This window comes from Anomaloglossus baeobatrachus, chromosome 6, assembly GCF_048569485.1.
Source record: "Anomaloglossus baeobatrachus isolate aAnoBae1 chromosome 6, aAnoBae1.hap1, whole genome shotgun sequence".
NCBI lineage: Eukaryota > Metazoa > Chordata > Amphibia > Anura > Aromobatidae > Anomaloglossus > Anomaloglossus baeobatrachus.
In genome coordinates, this window is record NC_134358.1 from 12,991,953 (window position 1) to 13,009,649 (window position 17,697).

The 17,697-nt window shown below is 57.6% G+C and overlaps 1 protein-coding gene across 24 annotated transcripts in view; it reads right to left on the reverse strand.

Annotated features, from left to right (window-relative positions):
* The window catches only part of PLEC (plectin), a 335,144-nt gene that overhangs the window by 57,781 nt on the left and 259,666 nt on the right, over nt 1–17,697 (reverse strand). For all 24 annotated transcript variants that reach the window (XM_075352742.1, XM_075352743.1, XM_075352741.1 and 21 more), the window contains 3 exons: nt 17,549–17,626; nt 17,268–17,360; nt 14,880–15,046 (listed from right to left, as the gene is read on the reverse strand). In XM_075352742.1, the coding sequence (XP_075208857.1) occupies nt 14,880–15,046; nt 17,268–17,360; nt 17,549–17,626 (338 nt within the window). The remainder of the gene's footprint in view (nt 1–14,879; nt 15,047–17,267; nt 17,361–17,548; nt 17,627–17,697) is intronic.

Consider the following 17,697-nt stretch of genomic DNA (forward strand, 5'->3'; position numbering starts at 1 on the left):
TGTCGTGTACCAGTTGCGTCAAGGCCTGCATTTTGTCCCGGAAGCGCATGACATACTCGATAACCGACACTCCAGGGGTGGCCAAATCCCCTTCCCAAGCCTCTTTCACCAGAGCCAGGGGGCCCCGCACACGTCGCCCGTACAGGAGCTCAAACGGTGAGAATCCTGTTGAGGCCTGTGGAACCTCCCGGTAAGCAAATAACAGGTGTGGGAGATACCGCTCCCAGTCACGCCCATGGGAGTCGACCAACATCTTAAGCATCTGCTTTAAGGTGCCATTGAACCGCTCGCACAGGCCATTAGTCTGTGGATGGTACGGGCTGGCCACCAGATGTCGCACCTGGACTTGCTTACAGAGGGTCTCCATCAGCTGGGACATGAATTGGGTCCCCCGGTCAGTGAGCATTTCCTGGGGAAAACCCACTCGGGAGAAAATCTCCAGCAATGCGGTGGCCACCTTGTCAGCCCGAATGGACGACAAGGCCACTGCTTCTGGGTACCGGGTGGCATAGTCCACTACCGTCAGTATGAAGCGTTTCCCGGAGCTGCTGGGGATGGCCAGCGGGCCGACCAGATCCACAGCCACCCTCCTGAAAGGCTCATCGATGATTGGCAGAGATACCAGTGGGGCTTTGGGGTGTGGCCCCGCCTTCCCCACTCTCTGACAGGTTTCACACGAACGGCAGTAGGCAGCCACATCGGCCCCCATTTTTGGCCAGTAGAAATGCTGGTTTAACCTGGCCTTGGTCTTAGCGATCCCTAGGTGTCCGGCCATCGGAATCTCATGTGCGATCCGCAACAACTCCGTCCGGAACGGATAGGGTACCACCAACTGTCGGTCCCTGGGCCACGCCTCCGGTGAACCCTGCTGGACCGTGGCCCGGTACAGCCGTCCTTGGTCCCAGACCACTCGCTCCGGGTCCGAGTCCGAGGGAGGCTGTGCCGCCTGCTCCTTTAGAGCTTTCAGGCTGTCGTCAGCTTCTAACGCTGCCTGAAACCCCTGACTAGATGTGGCCAGAATCGACGAGACTGTCACATCTTCGGTCAGTACCCCGGGACCTGTGTCCTGGCCTCCACCTGACTCGGCTGCCACTTGGTCAGAAGGGGAAGAGCTATCGGACCTCCGGGAGGCCCCTTGGCTTCCAGCACTCCCACTGCGGGTGACAGCGGCCACAGCCGCTGCGACCGTGGGTCGTGCCTGCTCCTCCTCCGTTCCTGACCAAGTCGCCGGTTCAGGCAGACCTACCTGGCTTCCTGACACCCCGGTTGTGGGGGAACCCTGCACCGAGATCTTACCTGGGAGCACTTCCGCTCCTGGACCGGCCCCAATCTCACCTGCCTGTTCCCCCTCTGCAGCAACAGAACCCCGCTGTGAAATCTCTGGGGACCCCACATTTGCTGTGGTAGCCCCCACCCCACACACTGGTCCTCCCCCTGCAGCACCCTGCTCTCTGCTTATCCCTGCAGAGGGCAACAGATCCCAGCTCACAGGCTGGTTACTTGTAGAGGCATTGTCACACCTTTCTCTGACCCCCTCCCCTCCTGTCACAGCTGCAGCTGAGTGTGTGTCTATGGTGTCTATGCAAGCAGAAATATCAGAGTTCACTCCCTCCTCCCTTACATCATTCATAGATAACACATTAACATTGTCCGGAGGCACGTCAGCACTGGCTGAAGGTTCAGCCTTTGGGGCGGGGCCAAACTGGGAGGTTATTTGCCCCAAATCTGTCCCAAGTAGCACGTTTGCAGGGATCCGATCAGTTACCCCCACCTCCCTCACCCCTCGCCCTGCGCCCCAGTCCACATAAATGTCAGCAACAGGCAGCGCCGGGTCAGTGCCTCCAATCCCGGAGACAGCGAGGGTTTTTCCAGGGATCAAGTCTTGGGGGGACACCATCTCAGGCCGCACCAGAGTCACCTCCGAGGCGCTGTCTCGCAGTCCTATGGTCACAGACTGGCCGACGGTGACAGGTTGGAAGCTGTCCAGGGACCTACCACCACCCCCACCCACACAATACACCTTGGGCGGCCCTTGGGACGGGGACGGAGCCGGGGCCTTGGGACGCTGAGGGCACATGGCCTTGAAGTGTCCAGGTAGGTTGCACTGGTGGCACCGTCTTGGTTCCGCCACGGGCCTGGAGAGGGGAGTTGAGGGGGACACCCCCTGCAGTCTAGGGGCAGGTGGGGCAGTCGCAGAGTTCATCTTACCCCCTCTCCAGGTGCTGCTGGTGGCTGCTCTCCTGGCTTCAGGAGCCCGATTGTTGGTGTAGTCATCGGCCAGGGCAGCTGTAGCCGTGGACCCCTTTGGCTTCTGGTCTCGGATGAACTGGCGGAGATCCTCAGGGCAGTTCCACAAGAGTTGCTCCGTGATGAACAAGTCCAGGATCTCCGGTCCGGTGGAAAGCTGCAGGCCTTGGGTCCAGTGGTCGGCAGCTCGGGCAAGTGCCCGCCTGTGGTCAGCCCAGGAGTCCTTTGGTCCCTTCTGTAGGCTCCGGAACTTCTTGCGGTAGGACTCCGGGGTGAGGTTGTACTGTTGGATCAGGGCCCGCTTGATGGTGTCGTAGCCCTGATCTGCCTCAGCAGGCAAGTCCCCAAGGATATCCAGGGCCTTACCCCTTAAACGGGGGGTCAGGTATTTGGCCCACTGGTCCTTGTTCAGATGGTGCTGCAAGCAAGTCCGCTCAAAAGCAGTCAAGAAAGAGTCCAAGTCTCCATCCTTCTCCAGCACTGGGAAGTCCTCAACACGGACCTTTGGAAGTTTGGTGTCTTGAAGGTCACGTGTGGCTGATGAGGGCCGGAGCTGAGCTAGCTGCAGCTGGTGGTCACGGTCTGCCTGTTGCCGTCGCTCCGCAGCCTCACGCTCTGCCTGGCGCTCTTCACGCGCTGCCTGCCGCTCTGCCCTGCGCTCTGCCATGAGTATCTCGTAGGTATCCCGGTCTCCAGCCTGGAGAAGGGCCATAGCCATTTGAAGAAGGCTATCCGAGCCTCCCAGGCTCGGTGGAATGGCACGTGGTGATCTGCGGCCCGCTGCGGAGCCTGGTGCTTCACTGTCCATTGCAGAGCGGAGGGCTGGCATCTGGCTCGTTGAGGAACCTTGGGCGAGCTCCTCCTCATCTTGTCCAGCAGTGCCAGGTTGTGCAATGTCCTCGGCAGAACGGCTTTCTGGCGTCGAGCTCCTGGAGGGCTCGTGGACAACCTCCTCATCGTCTCTGGCCTGAGCATCGGCCATTCCTTTGGCTTTGCTCCTGGTGCTATCAGCCATTGTTGCAGACTTTGGTCACTGACACAGAACTGACACCTGATGCCTCCACACACCTTACAGTATCTGCACTCTGACACTCTAGTGTTGAGCTGGTCTGAAGACCCCAGCAGCCACAGCTGCTGCAGGCAGTCTTTAGTGTCTGGGAGTATGGGTCTCACACTCACACACACTATTATCTCGATCCCACCGCTATGCCACCAATATGTCACAAACCACCGGGGGGGGTCACTCCGAAATCCCCCGCGCTGGCTACCAGTACGTCACGATCGGGGGGTAACAAGCAGGAGTCAACCCTCCTTTATACCTCCCGACCGACAGACAGAGCACGTGACGCGCTCTCTAGCGCCCCTCTTATAGTCAGGCCAATTATGGAATTGCCCGACAATAAGAAAGGAGGCCGCTATACTACTTATGCCGATTATTGAAGGGTCCCCGGTGAGAGTAAGGTATATATTCCCCCGACCTCCGCGGGCGGAATATATAATATCTTCCCGAATCTCACTGGCCTCCCCACAATAATCCTTGGCACAACTCGCTGCCACCAACCGCTTCACGGTAACTATTAGCCGAACACACAGACGTGGGATTCAAGATCGAGATAACAGAACAGCCCAAGATTAATTATATAATTTAATCAGCCTAAAGCACACTAGAAACTACAATATATACAATAGGGAATCTACAGAATATACAGTTATGTCAGAGTACAGTTACAATCAAAGCATGGGTTACAAACAGGCATACACAGTTCCAGCAGTTACCTTGTTGCGTCTGGCCACAGGGGGGCGCTGTAGACCAGGTTTCCAGGAACTCTCTCACAGGTCTTTCCCAACCAGGCCCCCGAGCAGAAGAACACTGGAAAATGGCCGAAGTAGGGTTATCAACCTGGGCAGATCCAGGTCCCCTCCTACCTTAGTGACCTCACAGGGAAGCACTGCCACTCCCCCTGCATGGATCAGAATTATCCAGCAAAGGGGATATTGGCCATAACTTTGCCTGGGAGCGTCGTAGGCAGACGCCAATGCTCTCATTGTGACAGTTATGAATTTAGCTACAGAACGAGGGGACTCATGACCTGTCTACGAGTTCCCATATGGCTGATATCACGCCTGGGGTATTTCCCAAGCTCCCCCTTCCATAAAAAAGGTGTGCCAGCATCGTCCGCCTGCGCAAACACCATTTTTATGGTTGCCATATTTATCGGAGATATGGCTTGCGAGATATGAACCATTTTTTACTGGAGTCGTTCTGTCTGGCTACTTCCAAGCCTTGCTAATGAGATACAACTCTTGTTACAGGGTGACGGCAGGGAGTCATCCTGGGTCCATTGTCCTCACATCATCTCATCTCCATATCAGAGGAGATGGCTGTTGGAGGTGTAAGTGGGATGTGACACCTTCACAGATGCTGGACATTTGAGAACAAGAAGGGAGGGGGGGGGCACTGCCAGGGAGTGATGAGAGCAATTATGACTTCTAGTCATAATTCCTCTTCATATCCCAGGATTTACCTCACAGGGCCTTCAGCCCTGATGGAACCGGAAGCCCCGCAGAACGGTAGGCTTCAAGGATTGGTTCCTTGATCCATCGAGCCAGGGTGGATTTTGCAGCCTGCGATCCCTTGCGCTGACCAGTGACAAGGACAAAGAGTGCATCCGAGCGGCGCAGGAGCGCCGTGCGGGAATGTAGATTCTGGGTGCTCTACACCAGATCCAACAATGCAAAGCCATTACATATCGATGAAATGGATAAAAGGAAGGTAAGGAGATATCCTGATTGTGATAAAAAGGGGATACCACCTTAGGGAGAAACTCTGGGATCGGGCGCAGCACTACCTTATCTTGGTGAACACCAGGAAGGGAGCTTTGGATGACCGCGCTGCTAGTTCGGACACTCTCCGAAGAGACGTGACCGCTACCAGAAAGGCCACTTTCTGTGAAAGTCGAGAAAGTGAAAACATCCCTCAGAGGCTCGAAGGGCGGCTCCTGGAGAGCAATTAATACCCTGTTCAGATCCCATGGGTCTAACGGCCTCTTGTACGGAGGGACAATGTGATAACCCCCCTGCAGGAACGTGCGTACCTGAGGAAGTCGTACTAGGCGCTTCTGAAAGAATACCGACAGCGCTGCGACTTGTCCTTTAAGGGAGCCGAGCGACAAACCTTTTCCCAATCCAGATGCAGGAAGGGAGGAAAAAGGAGACAATGCAAATGGCCAGGGAGACACTCCCTAAGCAGAGCACCAAGATAAGAATAACTTCCACGTCTTGTGGTAGATCTTGGCAGACGTCGGCTTCCTAGCCCGTCTCATGGTGGCATTGACGTCTTGAGATAATCCTGAAGACGCTAGGATCTCGGACTCGATGGCCACACAGTCAGGTTCAGGGCCGTAGAATTCAGTGGAAAAAACGGCCCTTGGGACAGTAAGTCTGGCCGGTCTGAGAGTGCCCACGGTTGGCCGACCGTGAGATGCCACAGATCCGGGAACCACGACCTCCTCGGCCAGTCTGGGACGACGAGGATGGCGCGGCGGCAAGCGGAGCTGAGCTTGCGTAGCACTCTGGGCAACAGTGCCAGAGGTGGAAACACATAGGGTAGCTGGAACTGCGACCAATCCTGAACTAGGGCGCCTGCCGCCAGAGCTCTTTGCTCGTGAGACCGCGCCATGAAAATCGGGACCTTGTTGTTGTGCCGAGACGCCATTAGGTCGACGTCCGGCATCCCCCAGCGGCTACAGATTTCCTGACACCATTCTGGGTGCAGAGGCCATTCCCCTGCGTCCATGCCCAGGCGACTGAGGAAGTCTGCTTCCCAGTTTTCTACGCCCGGGATGTGAACTGCGGATATGGTGGATGCTCTGTCCCCCACCCACATCAGAATCCGCCGGATTGCCTGGTAGGCTTGGCGATGCGTGTTCCGCCTTGGTGGGCGATGTCTGCCACCGCTGTGGAATTGTCCGACTGAATTCGGATCTGTTTTCCTTCCAGCCACTGCTGGAAGGCTTGCAGGGCAAGATACACTGCCCAGATTTCCAGAACATTGATCTGAAGGATGGACTCCTCTGGAGAGAGTCCTTGACCGTCTGAGAAGGGAAACGTTCCTGTCTAGGGACGTCGACTCCCCAACCCATTGGCAAAGCATGTCCCATTGAAGTGGACGCAGATGAAACTGCGCGAAAGTGACTGCCTCTGCATGAGGCGTCTTAAGGGGTGTGACTGGCCTTGAAGGAGAGACTGCACCCCCGTCTGTAGTGAACGCTGCTTGTCCAGCGGAAGCTTCACTATCGCTGAGGGAGTGTGAAACTCCATGCATAGATATGTCAGCGATTGGGTCGGTGCCCGATTTAACCTTGAAAAGTTGATGATCCACCCGAAACTCTGGAGAGTCTCCAGCGCCACGTTCAGGCTGTGTTGGCATGCCTCTTGAGAGGGTGCCTTGACAAGTGGATCGTCCCAGTAAGGATCACAGAGTGACCCTGAGAGTGCAAGACTGCTACCACTGCTGCCCTGAACTTGGTGAAAAACCCGTAGGGCTGTCGCCAGACCGAAGGGCAGGGCTACGCACTGAAGATGCTCGTCTTCAATAACGAAACGTAGCAAACGCTGGTGCTGTGGAGCAATCGGCACGTGGAGATAAGCATCCTGATGTCTATTGATGCTAGGAAATCTCCTTGCGACATTGAGGCAATGACGGAGCGGAGGGTTACATCCGGAACCGCCTGGCCTTCACGTGCTTGGTGAGCAGTTTTAGGTCCAGAACGGAACGGAAAGAGCCACCCCTTTTTTGGCACCACAAAGAGATTGGAGGAAAAAACCGTGTCTTGTTCCTGAAGAGGAACAGGGATTACCACTCCTTCTGCCTGCAGAAGAGCCTCGGCTCGGTGGGGGGGGGGGGAAGTTCTGAAGAATCGAGCCGGAGGACGAGAACAGAGCTCTATCCTGTACACGTGAGACACAATGTCTCTCGCCCACCGGTCTGTGACCTGTGGCAGCTAAATGTCGCCAAGCGGGAGAGTCTGCCACCAACCGCGGATGCGGAGAGAGAGGGCTGAACGTCATGAGGAAACCGCCTTGGTAGCGGTTCCTCCGGCTGCCTTCCTTGGGCGTGATTGAGCCCGGCCGGAATCTGAGCCCCTCTGAGCCTTTTGAGCCCTTTTGGACGAGGACAATTGGGACCTGCCCGAGCCTGGGAAGGACCGAAACCTCGACTGTCCCCCCAGGACAGCATTACTAGGGTAAGTCGCAATGCAGACATTGCGAGGTTAAGGACACCACCTGCGGCACAGATGTACATGTGCTCAAGACCAGCTGCGCAAGACCAGCTGAAATAGCTTAGAGTGCCCATACGGCTGCGAATGCCGGAGCAACCGACACGCTGATAGCTTCACAGACAGATTTCAACCAGAGGTCCATCTGTCTGTCAATGGCATCTTTAAGTGAAGTCCCATCTCCACTGCAACTATAGATCTAGCCGCAAGCCTGGAGATTGGGGGATCCACCTTTGGACCCTGGGTCCAGCGCTTTACCACGTCAGGGGGAAGGGATAACGTGTATCCTTAATAAGTTTGGAGAAAACGCTTATCTGGTAAGCGTGGTGTTTCTGAACTGCTTCTCTGAAGTCAGCGTGGCCAGAAAAGTACTCAATCTACGCATGAGATACTGAAAAAGGATTTCTCCTGCTGTGAAGCCGACTCCTCCACTGGGGGAGCTGAGGGAGAAATATGCAACATTCCATTGATGGACGCTATAAGATCATTCACTATGGCGTCACCATCCGGTGTATCCGGATTGAGAACGGTGTCAGGACCAAAGCCCTGATCAGCTACGTCTGCCTCATCATACAGAGAGTCCTCCTGCTGGGACCCTGACCAGTGATGAAGCCGAGTGCCGCACCCAGCGAGCTAGCTTAGGCTGTCTGGGACTGTCGTCCGTGTCAGAGCCTTCACCCTGGAATGCCTGGGACCCCCCCGGAGTACTGAGTACGTTCCAAATGAGGGTGGCCAGGGAGCATTAATCAAGATTGCCCATGGCCTGTCTGGAGTGCAAAGTCTCCATCCCATGACAATCTATCAGCCGAAACTGCAACTCCGTCCCTGTCCATGGACAGGGTTCACAGGTGGTTCCTTTGGCCACCTCTAGTAGAGACCCCGGCTGACCAAGTGCTACAGGGGAGCATTGCACACAACGGGGGTCAGTGGAACCTGCCGGTGGAACAGTATCACATGCAGTAAAAGCAGCATAGAAAGCCTGTGTTGCTTTTTTGCTGCTGTATTCTAACCATCTATGCAATGTATAGCATACAAGCATAAACACTTCAGCACATGCAATACAAGCAGCATAGAAAGCCTGTGCCTTGGCACCCATGCTTTTTTGCTGCTGTTGTCCAGCCATCTAGGAGAATATAGCCCAGAGTAGCAACCGTACAGTGCAATGTATAGCATACAAGCATATATACAAATGAACACTTCAGCACATGCAGTACAAGCAGCCTATAAAGCCTGTGCCTTGGCACCCATGCTTTTTTGCTGCTGTTGTCCAGCCATCTAGGAGAATATAGCCAAGAGTAGCGACCGTACAGTGCAATGTATAGCATACAAGCATAAGTACAAATGAACACTTCAGCACATGCAATACAAGCAGCATAGAAAACCTGTGCCTTAGCACCCTTGCTTTTTTGCTGCTGTCATCTCGCCATCTAGAAGGGCATATAGCCAAAGATAGCGACCTACAGTGCAGTGTATAGCATACAAGCATAAAATACAAATGGACACTTCGGTATTTTGTGGGGTCAGCACTTCAGGCGCTGCTTACCGCCCGCCTATAACGCGGGTGTGTGGTCGCCCGAATCCTGTGACTGGTTGCCCAGAGCATGTCTCCGTTCCCCAGCTCGGACTGCGTGCAGGAATGGCTGCCGGCGTCCTGAAGAGGGGCGGGCCGTGGGCGTGCCCCAGCCAAGAGCGGGAAACTGGCGTCCCACTGTGTCCAGTGAAGGGGGCTGGAGAATGCAAAGCAGACTCCAGCCCTCGGCGCTGACTGTCTGTACAGCGTCCCGCCTCTCCCCTGACTGGCAGGGCTGGAGGCGGGAACGAAACGAAAACTAGGCCGCAAAGCCGGGGACTCGAGTAATAAGCGCGGCCGTCCATGTGCACGGCCAGCGCGGAAGTCCCCGGCGCACCACAAGTCCCAGCCGCGCCACAATGTAAAAAACACCCAGCAGCGGCCGGCGCGGCAGTTCCCAATACATAAAGTCACTCAGCAAAGCTGTAGTGAATAATAGCACGAGCGCTCCGCGCTGTTGCCTCCGGCGCACTAACACTCCCAGCAATGCTGGTGTGTGTGTGCGCGCTTGCCCGGGGACACAGAGTACCTTAATGTAGCAGGGCCTGTCCCTGACAATACTCAGCTCCATATCCAGCAGGTTCTCTGGGTCTGTGGATGGAGCCCGGTCTCAGAGCCTGGAGACCTGTAAGATCCCACTTCACCCAGAGCCCTGAGGGGGGATGGGGAAGGAAAACAGCATGTGGGCTCCAGCCTCCGTACCCGCAATGGGTACCTCAACCTTAACAAACACCCGACAAAAGTGGGGTGAGAAGGGAGCATGCTGGGGGCCCCATATGGGCCCTCTTTTCTTCCATCCGACATAGTCAGCAGCTGCTGCTGACTAAAAACAGTGGAGCTATGCGTGGATGTCTGACCTCCTTCGCACAAAGCTTGAAAACTGATCAGCCCGTGATCCCACGGGGGGTGTATAGCCAGAAGGGGAGGGGCCTTACACTTTTTAGTGTAATGCTTTGTGTGGCCTCCGGAGGCAGTAGCTATACACCCAATCGTCTGGGTCTCCCAATGGAGCGCCGAAGAAATGGCCATCAAGTCCATCCAAGAGCTGAGACATGATGAAGGGGATAATTACAGCCAGAGTGATGCACAGCGACATACAAGACCCCCCCAGGGCGAGCGCAGAACCCCACCAGAGCAAGGGCAGGACCCCACCAGGGCGAGGGTAGGACCCCACCAGGGCGAGGGTAGGACCCCACCAGGGCGAGGGCAGGACCCCACCAGGGCGAGGGCAGGATACCACCAGGGCGAGGGCAGGATACCACCAGGGCAGGATCCCACCAGAGTGAGGGCAGGACCCCACCAGGGCGAGGGCAGGACCCCACCAGGGCGAGGGCAGGATACCACCAGGGCAAGATCCCACCAGAGTGAGGGCAGGACCCCACCAGGGCGAGGGCAGGACCCCACCAGGGCGAGGGCAGGACCCCACCAGGGCAGGATCCCACCAGAGTGAGGGCAGGACCCCACCAGGGCAGGATCCCACCAGAGTGAGGGCAGGACCCCACTAGGGCGAGGGCAGGATCCCACCAGAGTGAGGGCAGGACCCCACCAGGGCGAGGGCAGGACCCCACCAGGGCAGGATCCCACCAGAGTGAGGGCAGGACCTCACCAGGGCAAGGGCAGTACCCCACCAGAATAAGGGCAGGACTCCTCCAGAACGAGAGCACAACCACGCTAAAACGAGGCCAGGACCCCACCAGAGCGAGGGCAGCAGCCCGCCAAAACGAGGGCACAACCACGCTAAGGCGAGGCCAGGACCCCACCAGAGCGAGGGCAGGAGCCCGCCAGAACGAGGGCACAACCACGCTAAGGCGAGGCCAGGACCCCACCAGAGCGAGGGCAAAACCACACTAGGGCAGGACCCCACCAGAGCGAGGGCAGAAGCCCGCCAGAACGAGGGCACAAGCACGCTAAGGCGAGGCCAGGACCCCACCAGAGCGAGGGCAGGAGCCCACTAGAACGAGGGCACAACAACGCTAAGGCGAGGTCAGGACCCCACCAGAGCGAGGGCAGGAGCCCACCAGAACGAGAGCACAACCACACTAGGGCAGGACCCCACCAGAGCGAGGGCAGGAGCCCACCAGAACGAGGGCACAGCCACACTAGGGCAGGACCCCACCAGTGCAAGGGCAGTACCCCACCAGGGCGAGGGCAGGATCCCACCAGGGCAGGATCCCACCAGAGTGATGGCAGGACCCCACCAGGGCAGGATCCCACCAGAGTGAGGGCAGGACCCCACTAGGGCGAGGGCAGGATCCCACCAGGGCAGGATCCCACCAGAGTGAGGGCAGGACCTCACCAGGGCAAGGGCAGTACCCCACCAAAATAAGGGCAGGACTCCTCCAGAACGAGAGCACAACCACGCTAAAACGAGGCCAGGACCCCACCAGAGTGAGGGCAGCAGCCCGCCAAAACGAGGGCACAACCACGCTAAGGCGAGGCCAGGACCCCACCAGAGCGAGGGCAGGAGCCCGCCAGAACGAGGGCACAACCACGCTAAGGCGAGGCCAGGACCCCACCAGAGCGAGGGCAAAACCACACTAGGGCAGGACCCCACCAGAGCGAGGGCAGAAGCCCGCCAGAACGAGGGCACAAGCACGCTAAGGCGAGGCCAGGACCCCACCAGAGCGAGGGCAGGAGCCCACTAGAACGAGGGCACAACCACACTAGGGCAGGACCCCACCAGAGCGAGGGCAGGAGCCCACCAGAACGAGGGCACAGCCACACTAGGGCAGGACCCCACCAGTGCAAGGGCAGTACCCCACTAGAGCGAGGGCATGACCCCACCAGAGCAGGACCCCACCAGGGCAAGGGCACAACCCCACCAGGGCAGAAGAGTTTGTGTGTCGCCTGCTCTTCTTGCTGTCAGTGAATAAAATACACAGAGGCTGAAATCAAAATGGATCCAGAAGTCCAATGTGAGAATGACCCGGATTGTGTCCGGACCGATACATCCCAATAACTGCAGTGAGGGCGCGGGCAGCCATACACCTGCTCTACAGTAACACTGCAACAACCCCCCGCTGTGAGCAGGATGAGGCCTGGATGAGATTTACTGTCTGAATGTAAACGAGTTCTCCATTCACTGACAGCAAGCAGAGATCCTGAAAATGAACAGCAGGTGAAACAAAGTTTACTAAGAAGTTATATATATCTATATCTATCTATCTCTATCTATCTATCTATATATCTTTCCAACAATGTAGACCAGCTCACTCCTGTGAATCACCTGGATCCTCCGCTGACCTGGTTAACTCCGTTGTGCCCGGATCAGGACGCAGGAGTCCATCCATACAAATGTGAACAACGACAAGGCAGAGTCCAGCAATAACGTGAGCAATCCAGGATGCTGTTAAAAAAATGTTTTCCTTCTTTTTATTCATAAATTCATTAAAATATAATGGTCCAAGCAATTCAGAGCAGCATTATCGCAGGAACATAGCGCAGATAGGACTCCGCGTTTCAGCGGTGAAATCCGCCTTCTTCACGGTCCAGAATCTCTGGACTCTGCCTTGTCGTTGTTCATATATATATATCTTTCTCTCATTACTCTGCAGCACCTCGGCCGGGCCTGACGCCGGCCCCCAGCACCCACGGGGGGTAGGAGCGACACAGGCTCAGACCTGCGCTCAGCTCCTCATTGTTTGGGGCCGCGCATTGTTTTTGGCTGATGAATTAAATCTTGTTCCAGCAAGAGAATAATAAACCAAAGCGTGGATTATTACACAGACCAGGCGGGATGCTCTGCAGCCAGACTATGCATGTAACGGGGTGAGATGCTCTGCAGCCAGACTGTGCTTGTAATGGGGCGAGATGCTCTGCAGCCAGACTGTGCATGTAACGGGGTGAGATGCTCTGCAGCCAGACTGTGCATGTAACGGGGTGAGATGCTCTGCAGCCAGACTGTGCATGTAACGGGGTGAGATGCTCTGCAGCCAGACTGTGCATGTAACGGGGTGAGATGCTCTGCAGCCAGACTGTGCATGTAACGGGGCGAGATGCTCTGCAGCCAGACTGTGCTTGGAACGGGGTGAGATGTTCTGCAGCCAGACTGTGCATGTAACGGGGTGAGATGCTCTGCAGCCAGACTGTGCATGTAACGGGGCGAGATGCTCTGCAGCCAGACTGTGCATGTAACGGGGTGAGATGCTCTGCAGCCAGACTGTGCATGTAACGGGGTGAGATGCTCTGCAGCCAGACTGTGCATGTAACGGGGTGAGATGCTCTGCAGCCAGACTGTGCATGTAACGGGGTGAGATGCTCTGCAGCCAGACTGTGCATGTAACGGGGCGAGATGCTCTGCAGACAGACTGTGCATGTAACGGGGCGAGATGCTCTGCAGCCAGACTGTGCTTGGAACGGGGTGAGATGTTCTGCAGCCAGACTGTGCATGTAACGGGGTGAGATGCTCTGCAGCCAGACTGTGCATGTAACGGGGTGAGATGCTCTGCAGCCAGACTGTGCATGTAACGGGGTGAGATGCTCTGCAGCCAGACTGTGCATGTAACGGGGTGAGATGCTCTGCAGCCAGACTGTGCATGTAACGGGGTGAGATGCTCTGCAGCCAGACTGTGCATGTAACGGGGTGAGATGCTCTGCAGCCAGACTGTGCATGTAACGGGGTGAGATGCTCTGCAGCCAGACTGTGCATGTAACGGGGTGAGATGCTCTGCAGCCAGACTGTGCATGTAACGGGGTGAGATGCTCTGCAGCCAGACTGTGCCTGTAACGGGGTGAGATGCTCTGCAGCCAGACTGTGCCTGTAACGGGGTGAGATGCTCTGCAGCCAGACTGTGCATGTAACGGGGCGAGATGCTCTGCAGCCAGACTGCATGTAACGGGGCGAGATGCTCTGCAGCCAGACTGTGCATGTAACGGGGTGAGATGCTCTGCAGCCAGACTGTGCATGTAACGGGGTGAGATGCTCTGCAGCCAGACTGTGCATGTAACGGGGTGAGATGCTCTGCAGCCAGACTGTGCATGTAACGGGGTGAGATGCTCTGCAGCCAGACTGTGCATGTAACGGGGTGAGATGCTCTGCAGCCAGACTGTGCATGTAACGGGGTGAGATGCTCTGCAGCCAGACTGTGCATGTAACGGGGTGAGATGCTCTGCAGCCAGACTGTGCATGTAACGGGGCGAGATGCTCTGCAGCCAGACTATGCATGTAACGGGGCGAGATGCTCTGCAGCCAGACTATGCATGTACCGGGGCGAGATGCTCTGCAGCCAGACTGTGCATGTAACGGGGCGAGATGCTCTGCAGCCAGACTGTGCATGTACCGGGGCGAGATGCTCTGCAGCCAGACTGTGCATGTAACGGGGCGAGATGCTCTTCAGCCAGACTGTGCATGTAACGTGGTGAGATGCTCTGCAGCCAGACTGTGCATGTAACGGGGCGAGATGCTCTGCAGCCAGACTATGCATGTAACGGGGCGAGATGCTCTGCAGCCAGACAGTGCATGTACCGGGGTGAGATGCTCTGCAGCCAGACAGTGCATGTACCGGGGTGAGATGCTCTGCAGGCAGACTGCATGTAACGGGGCGAGATGCTCTGCAGGCGCAGTGCATCGCACCGGGCGGGGCGGACACACCCGGATCTCGCCTTTGAAGATGACATTCACGTTTCGGGTCCGGACTCGTTTCCCGAATAAAACAAGAAGAATTTGTTCTATCTGCGACAACGGCCTCAGGGGTGAAATTCTTCGCCAAAGGGGCGTGGCTGAGACTGACAGCCAATGACGTAACATCCCCGAGGACGCAGCCCGAGCCCCCGCCGCCTCTTACTTGTGCCGGTGGATGATGGCGTTGAAGAGCCGGCCGTCCCGCCAGTTGCTGGTGAAGTTGTCGCAGCGCAGCCCCTGGTAGCCCTCCGTCATCCGCTGCGACCACAGCAGCAGCTTCTCTTTGGCCGTCATGTCCTCCGACTGCCCGCTCACCTGGATGTCCGAGATCTGCAGGAAGAGGAGAAATCAGACCGTCATCACTACTGCTCCACATCCTCAGCGCGGACAGGAAAGGCGCTCTGCCCCATCCTCACCGCAGACAGCAGAGGCGCTCTGCCCCATCCTCAGCGCAGACCGCAGAGGCGCTCTGCCCCATCCTCAGCCCAGACCGCAGAGGCGCTCTGCCCCATCCTCAGCGCAGACCGCAGAGGCGCTCTGCCCCATCCTCAGCGGGGACAGCAGAGGCGCTCTGCCCCATCCTCAGCGGGGACAGCAGAGGCGCTCTGCCCCATCCTCAGCGGGGACAGCAGAGGCGCTCTGCCCCATCCTCAGCGGGGACAGCAGAGGCGCTCTGCCCCATCCTCAGCGGGGACAGCAGAGGCGCTCTGCCCCATCCTCAGCGGGGACAGCAGAGGCGCTCTGCCCCATCCTCAGCGGGGACAGCAGAGGCGCTCTGCCCCATCCTCAGCACGGACAGCAGAGGCGCTCAGCCCCATACTCAGCGCGGACATAAGAGGCACTCTCCCCCATCCTCAGCGGGGACATAAGAGGCGCTCTCCCCCATCCTCAGCGGGGACATAAGAGGCGCTCTGCCCCATCCTCAGCGGGGACATAAGAGGCGCTCTCCCCCATTCTCAGCGGGGACATAAGAGGCGCTCTCCCCCATCCTCAGCGGGGACATAAGAGGCGCTCTGCCCCATCCTCAGCGGGGACATAAGAGGCGCTCTCCCCCATTCTCAGCGGGGACATAAGAGGCGCTCTGCCGCATCCTCAGCGGGGACAGAAGAGGCGCTCTGCCCCATCCTCAGCGGGGACAGAAGAGGCGCTCTCCCCCATTCTCAGCGGGGACAGAAGAGGCGCTCTCCCCCATCCTCAGCGGGGACATAAGAGGCGCTCTGCCCCATCCTCAGCGGGGACATAAGAGGCGCTCTGCCCCATCCTCAGCGGGGACATAAGAGGCGCTCTCCCCCATCCTCAGCGGGGACATAAGAGGCGCTCTCCCCCATCCTCAGCGGGGACATAAGAGGCGCTCTCCCCCATCCTCAGCGGGGACATAAGAGGCGCTCTCCCCCATTCTCAGCGGGGACATAAGAGGCGCTCTCCCCCATTCTCAGCGGGGACATAAGAGGCGCTCTCCCCCATCCTCAGCGGGGACATAAGAGGCGCTCTGCCCCATCCTCAGCGGGGACATAAGAGGCGCTCTGCCCCATCCTCAGCGGGGACATAAGAGGCGCTCTGCCCCATCCTCAGCGGGGACATAAGAGGCGCTCTCCCCCATCCTCAGCGGGGACATAAGAGGCGCTCTCCCCCATCCTCAGCGGGGACATAAGAGGCGCTCTCCCCCATCCTCAGCGGTGACATAAGAGGCGCTCTCCCCCATCCTCAGCGGGGACATAAGAGGCGCTCTCCCCCATCCTCAGCGGGGACATAAGAGGCGCTCTCCCCCATCCTCAGCGGGGACATAAGAGGCGCTCTCCCCCATTCTCAGCGGGGACATAAGAGGCGCTCTCCCCCATCCTCAGCGGGGACATAAGAGGCGCTCTCCCCCATCCTCAGCGGGGACATAAGAGGCGCTCTCCCCCATTCTCAGCGGGGACATAAGAGGCGCTCTCCCCCATCCACAGTGGACGCCTCTATAAACGGAAACGTACTACAGACTGTGACCACAAGGCACGCTTCCTGAAAACAGCGGTGTGAGATCAAACCCACAAACCACAGCACAGACGGTCTTACTGCTCCACAGCAGAACTACAAGTCCCAGAGGACCACCACAGCCTGCAGCTTCCATGGCATGCTGGGAATTGTGGCTCCCATGGGGGCTGCAGGTTGCATCCTGCAGTGTCATACTTCACCAGTGGATGGTGCCACATACCACACGAATGTTCAGGTGGACATTATCCAGAACTACCTGAGGATACGGCACGTGGGCCACGATACGCCCTGATCACATGACCCAGTAATACGAATGTGGGCCCCGATACGTCCTGATCACACTACCCCCCAAAATCAGAAGGTGCAGATCGCGGCCCAGTCATCAGACAGCTATTCTGCAGCTGGCAGCAGCCAACAAGACAGGAAATGATAGCGGCTGGCAGTGCGGTGCGTGAGTCACCGGCGACCACACCCGCGCTCTGCACATGGCGCCAGCTGCCTCCGGCACTGGGATAACAGAAAACATTTTCCAATAAGTCAGCTATAAATGCGAGAGATAAGCGGCGTCACGTCTCACCTGGAAGTGAAGGATGATGGTCCAGATCAGGCCTAACGTCAGCTTGGGGTTCCCGTCTGCGATGTCATCGTTGCGGATGTTCACCAGTTTCACCTGTAAGAGTGACGGAGAAGAGCTGAGCGGGGGGCGCATGGCAGAGCCGGACGGGGGAGGTGGGGGGGGACGACACAGTCAGAGCCGGCGGGGGCACATGGCAGAGCCAGACGGTTGGGTGGGGGGGGGGGGCGACACATGGCAGAGCCAGACGGGGGGTCGGCACTGGCTGCACTCGGGTCACTCACCTGTCGCAGCTTTAGGAAATCCAGAGCGATCTGCACGTTCTGCAGCTTGTGGAAGCGCATGCGGCCCTTCTCCCGGGGCTGGAACATAAGAGACACGGGTCATACAAAGCGCTAGTGGCAGATTGTGCCGCGATACTCCACACACGTGC